The sequence below is a fragment of the Psammomys obesus genome, unplaced genomic scaffold, assembly GCF_907164565.1.
Source record: "Psammomys obesus unplaced genomic scaffold, mPsaObe1.curated_primary_1811, whole genome shotgun sequence".
Taxonomy (NCBI): domain Eukaryota; kingdom Metazoa; phylum Chordata; class Mammalia; order Rodentia; family Muridae; genus Psammomys; species Psammomys obesus.
In genome coordinates, this window is record NW_026596125.1 from 3,669,489 (window position 1) to 3,685,241 (window position 15,753).

Consider the following 15,753-nt stretch of genomic DNA (forward strand, 5'->3'; position numbering starts at 1 on the left):
GTTTCTGACTATGCCGGGACCTCCGTGTGGCGACCCCGTGGGACTCTATCTCCGTCCACCAGCCTAGCACAGTATCGCATATCCACTCCCAACAACTGCTGGGTGGTATTTCTGACAGTGTAGACAGATTGCCCATCAAGTCTCTCAAAGTAATCAACGTGGGCCCAGAAGCAGTTTGTGTTAATGCCTCCTTTCTGGAGGGAAGCTGCGGTTAGAGCGGCTGGGCCAAATTAGGTAAAATCCTAGTGGCCATGATGATTTGGTTTTTAATCCAAAGGCAACAAGAACAGGGAAGTGACAGGATCCTTCACTTCCCTGAGTGGAAGCTGGAGACCAAGGACTTTGTAGCTTCAGAGCAACCCTACTGATGGCCTCAGATAGCAGCAAGAGCCCAACACAGGGGCAGCGGCGGGGCAATCTGACAAAGAGGCTGGAGGACAGAAAGGAGAGAGGCAAAGCAAGAGGCTTCTAAGGAAGCGTCTAGCCCTGACTTCTTATTGTCCAGCCTCACTCACTCCACCGCACAGGCTCCACCATGGGCTTAGGCAGAACCTAGTCAAGCTGTTACTCTGCTCCATCCTTCTCTTTCTATCTGGCTGTTGCTCTCCTTTTGCCCTCTTGGAGTCTAACCACTACTGCTATGTTCTGATAAAAGTACACCAGAGGACGGCTTGGACTTACACACTCACACAGAAGAGGGTTGTGTGGCCATTTACACTGTGGTGGTAGAAGGAAATTTAGTGATGTGTAAAAATGGATGCTATATAAAAGAAGCTGATTACAGCTGGGTGGTGGTGGTAGTGGTAATGGTGGCGGTGGCGCACGCCTTTGATCCCAGCCCTTGGGAGGCAGGGGCAGGCAGATCTCTGAGTTCGAGGTCAGCCTGGTCTGCAGAGTTCCAGGATAGCTAAGGCTATACAACCCTGTCTCAGAAAACAAACAAAAACAAAACAACAAAAAAAGCTGATTATAGTGAAATCTCACTTTTGAAAACGAATTTAAGAATTTGTGGACGGCTCTCAGTGGCAGGTTTGCTTAGCAGGTCCAAGTGCCTGGATAATCCCCGGCTCTGCCCCGCCACAAGTACAAACTTATACATTGAAAAAAGACCACGAAGCATCCTCTGCTAGTCTAGGCTGGTGGGACATATCTATAGTATGAGCACTGGGGAGGCTGAGACAGTGAGATTGTGAGTTTGAGGCTAGCCTGGGCTATGAGTGAGCCCTGGCTCAAAGCCTCAGGAGTTGGGGGTGTAGCTCAGCAGTAGAGCACTTGTCTAGCATAGGCTGTCTCCAAGAAAGCAAAATACATCAGCAGCAGCAGCAGCAGCAGCAAAGCCATATTCTCCACCAGCAGAGGCATTTTTAAAATGCTTTCTAAATTCTGCAAAATCGGCATGAGTTTGCTTTTATAGAAGTATTTTTTATTTGCTCTTCACCATTTTCTCTGTTAACTGACCTACACTTTCTGCCTTGCCACTGTGAAATCCAGTACGAGACTATGTGGTGTCCTCTGTCATTTTAAGATTGTTTATCCACTGGTCTCATCTCTCCAACTGAGGTTTTTCTCTAGCCAAATGGTAGCTTTCTCTCCCCCCCCCCATTTTCCCTGGTATAAGCAGTGTGCTAAAACCGGCCCCCTGGGATCCTTGAGGTGTGTCACAAACACACTCAAAAGGCTCTGAACCTCATGAACCATGAAACATGCACAGGTCCCTTGGGTGTACTGAGTGCAATAGAAATGACCCAGGTATCTGGTCACTGGGATCCTAGACCTTGGCTGCATTACGTCTGTCTGTCTGTCCCTGGTGGCTAGGCTGACAGTCCCAGAACCTGCTGTCTCACTCAAACACCAAGTGAATCGTGCTCTGGTAGGCAGAGCACAACTGGAAGTTGAAAGGTCACTTTTGTAATTAGTGAACAGCATTAGAGCCAAAGGGTCCACAGGGACCACCATTTCTTTAGAAATTACCTCTTATCCCCTTCCTGAAAAATGAGCCCTGTCTGTGCCAACAGTATTTCCATAGAGCTGACTGCAGCGCCAAGTCCAGATAGCTGCTCCTTTGTTTTTGAGGCTTGGTCCGTGCTGGGAAGCAGCCTCTCACTCACATTTTTCCTTGTAAGCCGCCTGGCATGACCTCTGCAGCAATAGCCTTGCAGGGAGGCAGCCCTAGCTCCACCACCCAGCACCCCGACATCTCTCCTTTTCCTCCCTACCCCAGAGAGGCAGCAGCTTACTTGAGCAGAGAATAGGGACCCTGCTGTTTGCTTGACAGTTGTTTTCAACTGCATTTACACACAATTCTCCACCCATGCTTGAAGAGCTGTCAGGTGGAAGGATGACAAGATTTATTCCGTAACTAAATCCTCTTGCTCCTATAACCCTAACATGGCTCCAGCCTCATCAGTCCCGGTGAGGACCACCGTGCAGCTGTCTCCCTCTAACAGCTTCCTACATGGTCTGCTTGCCTGTCCAGTCTTGTTCCCCTTAATCCTCCTCCAGGAGCCCGAGTGATCTGTTTAAATGGCGAATATGATCGTGCCCGCCTCATTTAAACCCTTAATGCTTTGCTTCGCCTTAGGATAAACTCTGAACCGCTGAGCGCTGCTTTAAACCCCAGCCCTCGCTCTCCTCCCCAGCTGCAGCCTCACCCAGCTTCATTCCTGCCAACCACACTCTTCCACCTCCAAGCTTTCGACTCCCCTCTCCTTTTCCCTGTTTAGCTGGATGTCACCTGGCTGTCATTTCTTCCAAGTCTACTCCAGCCCTCCCAGGCTAGACTATGATTCTTATATCCTCTAGGAATATTCAAGGTTTAAACTACTGTCTTGTCATTTGTCTTCTAGATGTCTGTTTACGTATACCTTTCTCCAAACAAGAAGCTCCTTGACGGCCAGCCAAGGCTGCTTTATTTATCACTTCTTTAACTCCAGGCATGGATGCCTGACAAATACTCAATCGCTACTGAGCGGTGAAGGAAAGATCACAGAGTATCTGGACTTCTTGCACGTACCAAAGCTCTTGTTAGTAACTGACCCACCCAACCTAGTAAGAGCCCAGTCCCTGAGTCACCAGGCAGCATCCACATGGATGGCAGGTGGGGAGTGTCTTCAGTTAGAGCCCTATGCTCCCCAACTCATTTCCTATCTGCAATTAGATCCACTCATGGGATAAAAAATCCTCCATGCCAGAGCCTGTTTCACAGTGACTGCTAGGCCGTGGGTAAGCTGCGCTCCCCCCCCCCCAAGCTCCTGTCGGTCAAACAGAAGCGACACTTGCACTGCCTGCATCACTACTCTGTCAGAACTAAATGAGATCATGTATGCTCAGATACCCTGCACACAGTCAAGCAGACTGATGACGACTCTCACTAGTAAAACACTTGCCTGGCAGTCATGAGGCCCTCCACTCTCACAAAACACTAAAAACTGAGAAGTCAAATGAAGTCTTACACGTCTTCAGGACGTGTGGCTTCAAGGCATCACTTTAATCCTGTAACTGTATTAGAAAGCAAAGTGCCACATGCATATGGTCACCGCTCAAGCAAAACCCAGATCTGGACCAAGAGGTCACCAGTTCTGTGCCCCCTGGTGACTAAACAAAAGGCACTAACTGGATGAGGTGCGCCTGCTGAGGGCGCAGCAGGTAAAGGCCCCGTGCTCCTGGCCTCAGGGAGACTCCTTGAAGCTGACTAGCTGGACAAGGGAAACAGGGCCTAGAACTCTGACATCATCTCACGTCAGCAGAAGGGAAACTACAGACATACTCAAACCTTCCTTTGACTTACGCCTCAGGCAGGTCGGGTCAGGAATAGCAGACAGCACCACATGCCCTTCTGGCAAGAGAAACCCAACACAACATTTAAAGACTTTTTCTTTTTAATTAGGAACCAGGGGAATGTGCTGCTTCTCTCTCTCAACGATCTAGAGCGGGTCGCAGGCCCAGGACGGAGAGGTTGTCAGAGGTACTGCACTGGCGTTGCTGAACTTGCTGAGGGCCCAGGAGGAAAGATGATGGTGGCGGACGTTGGCAAGAACTAGTGTTGGCCAACTAGAGCCCAGAGAGCTCTCTCCATCCTTTCCAACTGCACTCGAGACCGAGCGAGCATGCCGGGAGACAGAGTGCTGGGGGCAGAAGGCAGCAGCGTCGGGCCCCGGCGAGCTCAGCCCCATCACTCGCCTGCCCTCCACTCTTCTTGCCTCTTCGTGATCAGGCATTTGAAGAATTCATACACAGACCATGCGATGGCTGTGGAGGGGATCTGGTAAATGACTCTGGCCTGAACTCCTCGGAAGTAAGCAGTCACCCCGCCTACTTGATACACCGTCCTGAAGGCACTAGCCATGCCTGTGATGTGTCCTGTAAGGTTTGAGCTCAAAGCCAGGGATTCCTGGGTGTTGAGCAGTGTTTTGCAAACGTCCAGTGGGGTTGTGGCGGCAGCAGCTACGGCCCCTGCACAGGCTCCACAGAGCACGTGGGAGCTGGGGTTGTACCGTCTCTGGGGGTTAAAGTGCTCCTGCAGGAACTCATAGGTCATGAAGTGAATGGCTTGGAAGGGAACGTTCATGGTCAGCTGGGTTGTGTAGCTGCGGTAAAAGGCCCCGGCCCCTTCATTTTGCCACACCGCCCGTACACAGTCTACCACCCGGTGGTATGGTGAGTTGTACATCTGCATCCGCTGCTTGACCACTGGGAGTGCCATCAGACGGAAGAGGAGGAAACGGGGACAGCAGCCAGCCAGTGACAGATGATCCAAGTCAGCAGATCAGCCAATGGAATGGGAAGAGAAAAAAGGATGAGTGAGTGTCCTCAGAGTTTGTGTGTCTCTTATTTTAGGGGAATGGTAGGCAAAGGGTTAATAAGAAAAATTTAAAAACAAACCCATTCCCAGTAGCATTTCTTTAAAGCTAGGCAGCTAATACTTGGTGTAACTACAGTTTAGTAATCTCCAAGGGTCTCTGTGAAACAAAGACCTAATATTATTATTTTAACCTTTTCCCACAATGAAGGACTCAGGGGCACTGAACACAGTTAGAGGACAGAGTTCTAGTAGTCCCATTCCTTGGTAGGAGGGAAATACTGAACTCAAAACGAAAGGAGGAAAAAGGAAGTGCTATCAAGAAAAAGTTACAATTCTTGTTCACAATGTGCTGGCTTTAGTTTCCATCAGGCAGATAACATGGTTTAAGTTCTGTGCACTTCTGCCTAACTGGAGCCCTCTTCACCCCATAGCCATGCCAGACATACTGACCTGAAGGAACATGGCAGCTATGTGAGCCCCTCAAATTTGGCTCATCACGTCAATTCTCACATGGAAAATTTCCATCCACCTAAACAGCTACTACCCTAGTAGCAAAGAAATGACTAAACTATACAATTGAATCTTTCACTCCTTTCATTCTAGTAAGAAGTGCTATATATATACTTTAAATTTTAAAATGTTAAAATCTATCTTCTTTGAAGAAACACAAAATAATTTTAAAGAATCAGATCAAAAGTACTACAAAGTGGACCTCTAGGAAAGCACTGGACTAAGCCAAGAGAGTCATCGCTTTTCCAGGAAAGCCTCAAAGAGGAATTAAATCCCAAAGACTGTGCTGCCTCAGGAAGGGAGGAGAGTCCTCTCAGATACTGACCATACAGAGGGAGCGCCATCTAGTGGTACAAGATAAATAAGAGGCTTTGGTTTTCTTTGCAAGGCAGTAGAACCAGACATGACTATACAACTGCCCGGATGAGGTGCAGCCGCCTGGAAGGAAGGCTGAGGAGTCTTTACCTTCTGCTGGATTCATGGCTGCATCATGAAGTAATGTTGCCACACACCCGGCTGCACCTGCAAATGAGAAAACAACTGCCACATTTAAGGCCAAGAGGGTGAGCAATTCGCTGAGGCCCCAGGTAAAGGTGGGTGGCTGTGACAACGGTAAGGATAGGAATGTAAGAGCTGGCCAAAGATGTGGTTTCAGAACCCACGGCTCCTGAGCTCCTGCTTCCAGAAAGGAAGATACAGCCCTGACTTAAAAAGACACATTCCTCAGCTGACAGGAAGGCCCAAAAGGGGCAAAGAAAACAGCCCAGATGTCTTCAGTAGAGGATTCTAAGAATACGCCCTGGCAGTATTCTGCAGGCACAGCTTTGGCCACCAGCACAGGGAGAACGGGGACCAGGTAGCCAGGGCCTCATAATGTAATCTGCTTATCCTACTGCTTGCAAGCTGCCCGTCCAGACCTTCCCTTTCAGTCCTGAACCACTACAATCCACTCTCCACACTCAGCGTGGCTTTCAATCTTGGAACCTTGAGTTGCTATTTCTTCCTTTATTTCCACCCAACCTCTAAAACCTCTGGATTCTCCAAACAGTCCCTTGACCCCACCACCATTCACTTGTCAAGGCTTTGCCGTGTCCTCAATAACACCAAATGCCTCTGGTCAGGTGGGATCCTGAAAAGGTGAAGTGAAGAGCTGGGGTTCCGTTAAAATCTTCCTTGAGTAGCTGGGTCACCTCCAAGCCTGCCCTGAGCAGCAGGACACCACCCAACTACCAAGAAATACAAAGTGGGGGTAGTCCAGTGTGTCTCCACATTACCAGGCATGAGAAGCTGATGCCAGGGAGATGAGAGCAAAGTCAAGCTGGTAGGTAAGGGAGGATACTGTGACTTTTGTTGAGGTAGCCCAAAGGAGGAGTGGAGTTGAAGCAGCCCGCTGTCCGAGCACATCAGGTTTGGAAGTCCCTCCCCTATCATCTGGCCTACCCCAGCCCAAAGCTGCAGCTCCAAACCATGCTGAGAGTGGGAAGCGCTGATAGCAGCAAGGAGAGTTGGGGAAGTGGGGACCAGCACAGGAAGACTTAATACCATTGGCAATATGGCTATTGCCCCCTGGGTGGATTACATCACTCAATGTCTTTTTTAACTTTTCGTAGCAGGCAAAATAGAGGGCGTGAGCAGGCCCGGCGCCTGTTGCTGTGACATTCAGCCCCCGCATGGGCCTCCACAGGCCCTCTGTTCTTATAATTCTCCAGAGGGCCTCCAACACGTTTCGATAGCGGGCAGCTGGGTCAGGCTGTAGACTCTGCATCCGGGTCTGAAATTACAGCAAAAAAGGCAAAGTCAGTAACTTACTTCTCCTCCACCCCATCGCTCAGGCCCCGGGCGCTGCATCAGCCTGTGGAAGTGGTGTTTGGCACCCAGCTTTTACGTCTTCCCAAATCTGTGACTCATCTTTCCGAGCCTTGGCCCTTTTTCCATCTAGTCATCCACAGCCAAAAGTAGAACACCATTCCATCCCTTGAGAACACTACCTTTTGGCAACATCCTGCAACTCCAAAATGACCCACTGCCCCAGCAAAAAATATCAAGCCTGAGACCCACAAAGCTGCTTTTTTACCTTAGTAAACTAAGGCTAAGGTTAGAGATCAGGGCTGGAGAGCTGGTGCAGCAGTTAAGAGTGTACACTACTCTTGCAGAGGGCTGGACGCTGGGTGGCTCACAATCACCTGCTACTCCAGCTGCAGGGGATCCAACACAATTTTCTGGCCTCTGTGGTTATCTGCACTCACACGCACGCACACACGCACGCACCTCCCCCTCCCCCCAGGCACATACACACAATGAAAAACAAAATCAACCCTTTAACATCAAATATTTACTGCCACAACACACTTGGTGCTTTATTTCTAAAGAGAAGCCCTGGCCCTGCTCCCTGACCACGCGATACCCTGACTAATGTAAAGAGGCTCACCTTTTAATATCTTTTTAGACTTTTAGCTTTGGCAACTGGCTCTGCATGTTAAGAGTCTTGACAGAAATGGCATTCCCAACAGATGCTGATTCTGAGGGAAAAGTCTGGCCCCTCACACTGTGGAGATGGGGAGCCAAACTAATCTTTAAAACTGAGGGACCGTTCAGACTTCTCATCTAAATTGATTGAATCCTCAAAATAACATTGGCAAATAAAACCGGTTTCTGGGAAATACAATTTTTGAAGAGCCAATGACTGTGATGAAAGTGTGTGAAGTAGACACTTGTAGAATATCCACACGCCTTTAATCCCAGCACTTGGGAGGCAGAGGCAGGTGATCTTATGAGTTCCAGGCCAGCCTGGTTCACATAGTGAGTTCCAGGCCAGCCAGAGCTATACAGAAAAACCCTCTGTCAAAACAACCTAGCCAGTGAGATGTCTCAGTGAGTACCGTCACTTGCCACCAAGCCTGACAGCCTGAGTTTGATCTTTGGAATCCACATGGATGGATTCTATGGTGGAAGGAGAGAAACAATTTCCACAAGTGGTCCTCTCACCTCCACAGGTTTGCTATAAAGAGGCCTGGAGAGATGGCTCAGTGGTTACAAATGTACACTGCTCTTCCAGAGGACCCAGATTCAGTGCCCAGTACTTCTACTGGGTGGTTCATAACTGTAACTCCAGCTCCAGGGGATCCAATGCCTTCTTCTGGACTCCATGTGCACACACCTGCCCCTCCCATTCCCCTGCACAAACACATATTATATGCAATTTAAAAAACAAATCTTTAAAAGAAAATGGGAAATCTATCTCATCAGACCTTCTTTGAAGTATGTCTTTCCACAAAAATCTTCTGTCTACTGACATATTTAAAAGCTGAGGTAGCATGGAGCCTAAAAGCGATGTCTGACTTCTGGTACACACAGACCTATAGGATTTGTCTGCTGAGTGAATGAATGAATCTTCTGTCAGACATGTCCACACTAGTTCAGAAAATAACAAGTGCAGCCACTGGTGAATCAACAGGGACAACTGATGTCCAGTGACAGTTTAAACTCTTGCTTCATTCCAATCACCAGATTCAGTTTAGACTTAAAAGCCTGAATCCATCTGCCTGATTCACAATAGCCAGCTGGGGTCCAAGAAGAAGGCCTTTTCCCAAGAGCGTAGAAGAAGAAACTAACCAGATTAACAGGTCCTGGTTAGCCGCAAGTGATCTACATTCCTCTGGAGTTATTTTCTCCTGCCCACTACTAACAAAACATTGCATGCTTAAAATGTTAATTGCTAGACTTCAATCAGAAATATCACATATCACCTTATCACAATGAACATTCAGTTTCCAGGTCTCAAAGCCACCCAAATACAACATGTGCTTTTACGTAAAGGGTGTAATTTAATCTGGGCCTGGTGGCTTAACAACACATACTCCCATAAGTCTGTTTGAAACTGGTCTTCTACCAGAGGAATCAGAAACTGCAGTGCTCTGCTGGAGCCACGGGCACAGTTAGGAACCAGTGATGAAAGACTCTGGCCTCAGAGAACGTCATCCCCATGAGGAAACTGGACTGTGCAGAAGTCACAGACACATTTAAATATAATTCAGTAACAGCGTACCCCTATGCAGACGACACAGGAGCCAGGATAAAATAGTTCAAATACAAAAATAAATACAGATGCCCACAATTTTGAGCCAATAAATCTTTGTGCAGAATAATGAAATCTTTAAGAACATATTAAGAGCTGTATTATAAAAAAAAAAAAAAAAAAGAAAAAAAGAAAAAAAACACCACTACCTAGCATTAAAGAAAAGCAAAGCAAGCCAGGCACTGCTGGCCTACACCTTTAAGCCCAGCACTCAGGAGACAGAGGCAGGAGGATCTCTGAGTTCAAGACCAGCATGTTCCAGGACAGCCAGGGCTACAGAGAGAAGCTGTGTTTCAAAAAACAAACAAAAATGTGCAGGGTTCAATGCTTTGGTGGCATTGGAAAGGAAGGCCGGCCTGAGTGCCAGTTTTGCCTGGCATGCTTGGTCTTGAGGCTGCAGCATTCAACTTCTCCTACCCTGAATATCTCCTGCAGGGCTGGAGAGATGGCCCAGCAGTGAACAGCACTTGTTCTTCCAGAGGGAACAGGCTCGATTTCCAGCACCCACACAGCAGCTCACAGCCATCCATAGCTCCAGTTCCAGGGACTCTAATGCTCTTCTAATCTCCATGGGCACCAGGCACTTATTTGTGTTCAGACATATATGCAAGTAAAACAATCTAAAAAATGCTCATAGAAAAAGAAAATTGCCATGCTATGTGGATTAAGAGAAACATGTAAAACCTGTAACTTATAAAGTACTATTAACATAAGGGTTTTGATTAGTAAAACATGATTCTAAAATATCTGTTTATATCTGAGAACTGACAGGTCATAGCAGCATTACATACACCACTTCACATGGGTAATCAGCCGGTGCTTAGCCAACAGCCCAGGCTTCGCTCGAAAGCCAGCACATGTGAGTATGTTTACTGTGAGGTTTGCTGGGCCACAGTAATTTATATTGCACATCCAACTGTCACTCTAAAGGTTACACATTCACAGGTGAGCTCCCCTGCAATTCTTCAGTTTGCTTGGTTCTTAAAACCTACTTTTGGGAAGCTATAAAAAAGGTTGATGAGTCACAGACTGAAATCAAATCACAGCTCCGCCACTTAGACTCTGACCTTTGACAAGTTACCTAACTGCTCTCCAAGCCTTCCTTCATCTGTGAAGTAATGACAGTGATCTTAAACACTTCACACAGAGCTGAGAATATAAGAACAACTGGCATTTACCAGTTAATTCGTTATCATTATGAGGTGTGAGAAAACATGTCAGATTCCATTTCCTAACCTTTCACTGGTGGATGCCTAGAGATACCCTGTACATCTGAAGTTCAAGAATGATTTCTCTCTGCTCTTCCCCTCTGTGAAGTACTATGTGATACTTGCTTCACCACTGCGGAGCCCCAAATGGTCCCCTGCACAAGGAAGGCAGCCTGAAGACTCTGCGGCCTAGAAAAGGAAACTGCGATTTATCTGGCTTCCCAAACCTCCCTATTATGATCATGGAAATAGCTGGCTTGATAACCATAGCCTAGCAAGGCTCTGCTGACTTCCCATGGTTCTTCCCAAGGATATTTTAAGTCAACTTGACCCTGATAAGTGGCTAGGGAGACACAGGCCAGCGCGCCAGGAGACAACATCAGCATTCCTTTGCTGTGGTGTCCCTTTGGGCTCCAAAACTGATACCTGTTTCCAGTCCAGTCTTAGCTCTTCCTCTCCACCATCCCTGGGAAAAGCAGCATTGCTGCCAGAGGACAAATGAGCTGGGAAGCCCTTTCTAAAAGAAGGGATTCGAGTTACACTCATGCCGCACAAAAACATTAAATGTCAGACACTAACTCATACCAGGCTCCCTTCTCACTACTTAATTCCCAGCATTAACAGCAAGGAGAAATGATTATTCTAAGATAAACTTGTGCATTTTGGAGGACTCTTAGGCATCTGTCCTTCAAATCAAATAACCAATTCTTTAGTATAGGGTTTAGAGGCAAGACTGCAATACTGTACAGTAACTTCTTTAAAAACACAAATCCCAAAAACGTATACAGGTGATTAGGAGCTATTATTCAAAATAGTTAACCTTGGAAGGCTAGACAAAACTTACTCCAGTAATGCTCTGGTTATGCAACACACCTTTGGAACCCCCTTCTCATGTGTTCCCTCAATTTACAGGCCTTAGAAGAAACTCAGGTAATTTGTTTGCCAGCTCCTCCCTATGTTTAGAGAGCGAGCAGTATGGCCTATTCTGATGTGCCATATCAGATTCTGGGTGGTCTTTGTTTCTGCATAATCTTGATTGATTCTTGTCAGAAGACAAAGATTTGACCTCGTAAAGATATTCTAGAGGCATTTTTTTTTTTTGGGGGGGGGGGTGTTTTTAGAGACAGAATTTCTCTGTGTAGTACTGGCTGTCCTGGAATTAGCTTTGTAAACCAGGCTGGCCCTGCCTGAGTGCTGAAGTTAAAGGCATGTGCTACCACACTGAGTTTGAGACAGGGTCTCTTACAACCTGGAATTCATGGATTTGGCTACCCTGGCTAGCTGGTGAGCTCCAAGGATCTGCTTCTCTACTTTCTAACACTGGGATTACAGTGCCACAATGCCCAACTTTTAGCACCAGCAGGTGCTCTACTGACTGTGCCACCTCCCCAATCCTAGAAGTAACATGCTTAAATTGATCAGATTATCACACTGTATTTTCCACCTTCTCTATCTGTCTTCTCTTGATACTTATCCTGAAACATAGCACCCTAGGCTCCCTGCTGTAGTGGAAGCTGAGAGAGAAATTACTCTGTGGCTACACTGTCTTAGCTTCTGGATATATAGCATTCACTAACTCAAGCCATCCAACCTACAATCTATTGCTTAAAAGTCTGAATCACTGTTATTTTTATATATTCAGTGATTTCTCTAACACAGGCCTTATTGTTTCTTTTAAGGGAAGACACAGCAAGCTGTCTGGAAAAAGCTGCTATGCAAAGAACATCTGAGGCCTTAACCCCAGTTTATGGTCTAATTTCTCTCTGTTGACAAGGACATTTAAAATGCTAATGTTCACCTCAGTCAGGTGCACTTAACCACATTTTTCAGTGGATATGGCTCTTGCTAGGAGTTATCCTGTAATGTGCTGAAACACTGGCCAACTCAATGTCATTCACAAAGATTCAGGGGCACTTTCTCCATTTCCTCACCACAGCTCAATGTCATTCACAGATTCAGGAGTACTTTCCCTATTCCCTCATCCACTTTACTAACAAAACTGCAAAACAGTACTAAAACCAGAGGCAAGCAGAAGAAACTGACTTTTGCATGGCCCAAGTCTATGCTATCCCAATCTAAGGAAACACACATCAAGGAACTGACAGGATATTGCCTATATAATTCGTGTAAAAAAAAAGCGCCGTTTTCATCAGTTATTTCAACAACTCCTTCAACTTACTTCTCTTTCCGTTTAGACTTCACCTTTGGTAGCTGGCACCTCTACTAAAGTACAAGAATAGCAATTAGGGGCTGGAAAGATGGCTCAGTGGTTAAGAGCACTGGCTGCTCTTCCAAAGGCCCAAGGTTCAATTCCCAGCACCCACATAGGCAGCTCACAACTGTTTATACTGCCAATTCCAAAGGATCTGACACCTTCACACTAATGCACATAAAATATAATAAAATTAAATAAATTATTTTTTTAAAAGAACAGCAACGAAAAACAGTGTTTCCATCTTCACCCAGGCTTCTTCCCAAGGAGCTGACCTTATGTCTATTAACCATTCTGCTTGGAGGTGGATGCAATTGCTTTTACGTTCAACACTGATCATACTTTAATAATCTCATTCTATTTTTTCACATATACATCTACTTTCTAATATCCAGCTCTTTCCCTTTCTGTCAAGTCCAGGTGCCCAAAAAGAGAGACATTCCGTTTCACCTCTGTCGTGTAGAGGCTGATGTGCTCCTTCATCATAGAGTCTCAATCCCAGCTCAATTTTTACGTTCAGGAAATAGATGGGCTATCAGTCTTGCCTCACAGAGAAACCGAAACCTCTTCCTTAACACGCCTTTTCCCATACCCAGTGCAGCCTGGAACTCTCACTTTTGAGTGCAAAATGATTTTCAACCACTCACGGGTTATTTAATACGTACTTTCATTTAGCTGAGAGATCCCAGATTCCAGTTCCTGGCCCCGTCACTTTTAAGGGAAGACGCAGCAAGGAGACTGTGAAAGCTCCGACCCCGAAGCACATCTCAAGCTATCAGATGGAGTTCACCGTCTGATTTCACGCCAGCTGGCTTTTTACCTTACTCGAGTTGTAGACTTACCTGTGCTTTGGGATCCCCATCCCACCCCATTCCTGCTTAGTCCCAGGTGGGGATCAGGTCTTTGGGCAGACAAGATTTCTGCTCCGAGTCCCGATTCGGATCTCACTGACCGTTAGAAATAAGTCCTGGGTCCTGCCTGCGCTCATCTCCCAGACAGGACTTTGCGTGCACGGAGTATTGGTTCAAATCGTGCGTAGAGGTAGGGAGCCAGGAAGGAACCCATCAGCTCTGGGTCTCCGTCGGGATTCTGGCTCTAAACAAGGCTCAGGGTCGGGTCAGCCCCAGGTCCGCTTAGCAGCCCGGTCCAGGTCTCACCTTGACGCAGTCGACTGGGTACATCACGCAATGCTCCAGGATCCCTGCCACGGCGCCGGCCACCATGTGCGTGGTGACAGTGGCTCCAGCCGGCAGCGCCTCGTATTCCGGGCCGGACTCCGGATCCTGCCGTGCTGGGGGCTGACAGGCCCCCGCCTCCCCGCCGCCGGCCCCCCGGCCCACGCCCCGCTGCAGCCACCCGTCCAGCAGCGCCGACTCCCCGGGGCTCCGCCCGGGCCCAGCAGCTGGTCCTCCCGCCACACCGCCTGCACTCCGCCCCTCCAACTCCATCCACTCGGGCCAGCCGCGGCGCCCACCCGCGCCGCCGCCGCCGCCACTACTGCCGCCGCCCCCTGGCCCCGTTGCGTCCGCCTCAGGCGCGGCCCAGAGAGCCCGGGGCCTCCGGCTCCCGCTTGGCCCCGCGGACACGCCCCCCAGATAGCCATTGGTGCAGACCCTAACGTATCCCCGCCCCCTTCCTACGGAGCAAAATTGTGTCTGTGGCATTCGCCGGACGGCTTGTCATTCTTCCCGCAGGTCCCACCCCTTCCCCTTTGATCTTGGAAGCTTCTTGTTTATTGGCCCTTGATTGGCGGACTTGGCCGATCGGCCCGCCCCTGGCGTTTCGGGGGCGGGAGAAACGTAAAGCTGAACTTTGATAGGCTCCACCGCTGTGGCTACTTTGGCGGCGGCCATTGGCCCGGACCACTTCGTTGTTCCATTGGCTGCGGGGAGAAGCGCCCGGAGGACGGGGACCGGCTCCGGGCTGTAGCCGGGCCCCGCGGGGCGGCGTGCGTCGCGGCCCGGACTGCCGGGCAGAGGGGGCGGTGCCAGACCTTCAAGGTCAAACCGCTGCCGATTGCCGTTACGACTCGTGCTCCGGCGTGCACCGAGTGTCGGGTAGCACGGCTCCGACTGTTCCCGCGGGATCTCAGGCGGGGCGGAGTCGGCCTCGACCCTGCGTCCCCTGGCACGGCTCGACCCGCCGCTAGGGGAGGGCGCCGGGGCGCCTCGGGTGGCACAGCCGCCGGGTGAGCCCTGCCGTGGGAGGACGGAGGCGCGCTCGCAGCATGGGCTCTGTGCAGGGGGAAGGAGATGGCGACGCGGGGCGAGATGACTCGGGGCCGACCACAGGTGGTCGGAGTCTCGGAGCGGCATCCCCAGCAGCCGCGGAGGCTTCCAAGTTGGGCTTGCCCCGACTCTTGGAAACTTGAGCATCTTATCCCCCGGGCCAACTCGCCGATCAACCCCACAGGCTCTGACGGCTGGTTTGTGTTGCGACTGCTCGCTCTCCCGCCGAGTCCCCCGAGCTGGATCTGGAGAATGGCTCCCTGGTTGTTAACCGGTGCCAGTGACGTCTCGCCCTCGGGACCACCGCAGGGCCCCCTCATTGAGCAGGCAGTGAGGCGATGCAAGAGCCTCAGCTGAGGAGCTAAGGCCCCTTCCGGCTGGTCCTGCCTGCTTCCTCGGGCTGCTTCCTCCTCGGCGGCGTGTTCGCACACGCTTCCCCAGTTCCTAGCGCTGCCTGTACAACCCATTCTAATGAGATGATGACGCAATCGCAAACTTTCCCATCTTTTCCTAGCGTTTCCTTAGCACGGTAGGAGGCTTTTCCATTTCCTCAAGTTTATTGGTTGTGCTTACTAACGTTTGGGTTGTGATCTCTTGGAAAATAAAAGCTCTAAGTCCCCAACCCTATCCCCAGTCACACATAAAATTGCATTTCATTTCGGGTTTCAGCGTGGAGGAGACTCCATTAGCCTAAGGTTAAGAACTCTTTTCCTACGCCA

General features: G+C 49.0%; 1 protein-coding gene across 1 annotated transcript; it reads right to left on the reverse strand.

Annotated features, from left to right (window-relative positions):
• Window positions 1-3,860: 3,860 nt before the first annotated feature.
• Window positions 3,861-14,369, reverse strand: Slc25a28 (solute carrier family 25 member 28). Its single transcript, XM_055591617.1, has 4 exons — window positions 13,964-14,369; window positions 6,854-7,082; window positions 5,777-5,833; window positions 3,861-4,689 (listed from the first exon to the last, which is right to left on the reverse strand). Exons 1-4 carry the CDS (start codon window positions 14,252-14,254, stop codon window positions 4,172-4,174), a joined length of 1,095 nt encoding a protein of 364 aa, XP_055447592.1. The 5' UTR covers window positions 14,255-14,369; the 3' UTR covers window positions 3,861-4,171.
• Between the last annotated feature and the right edge of the window lie 1,384 nt (window positions 14,370-15,753).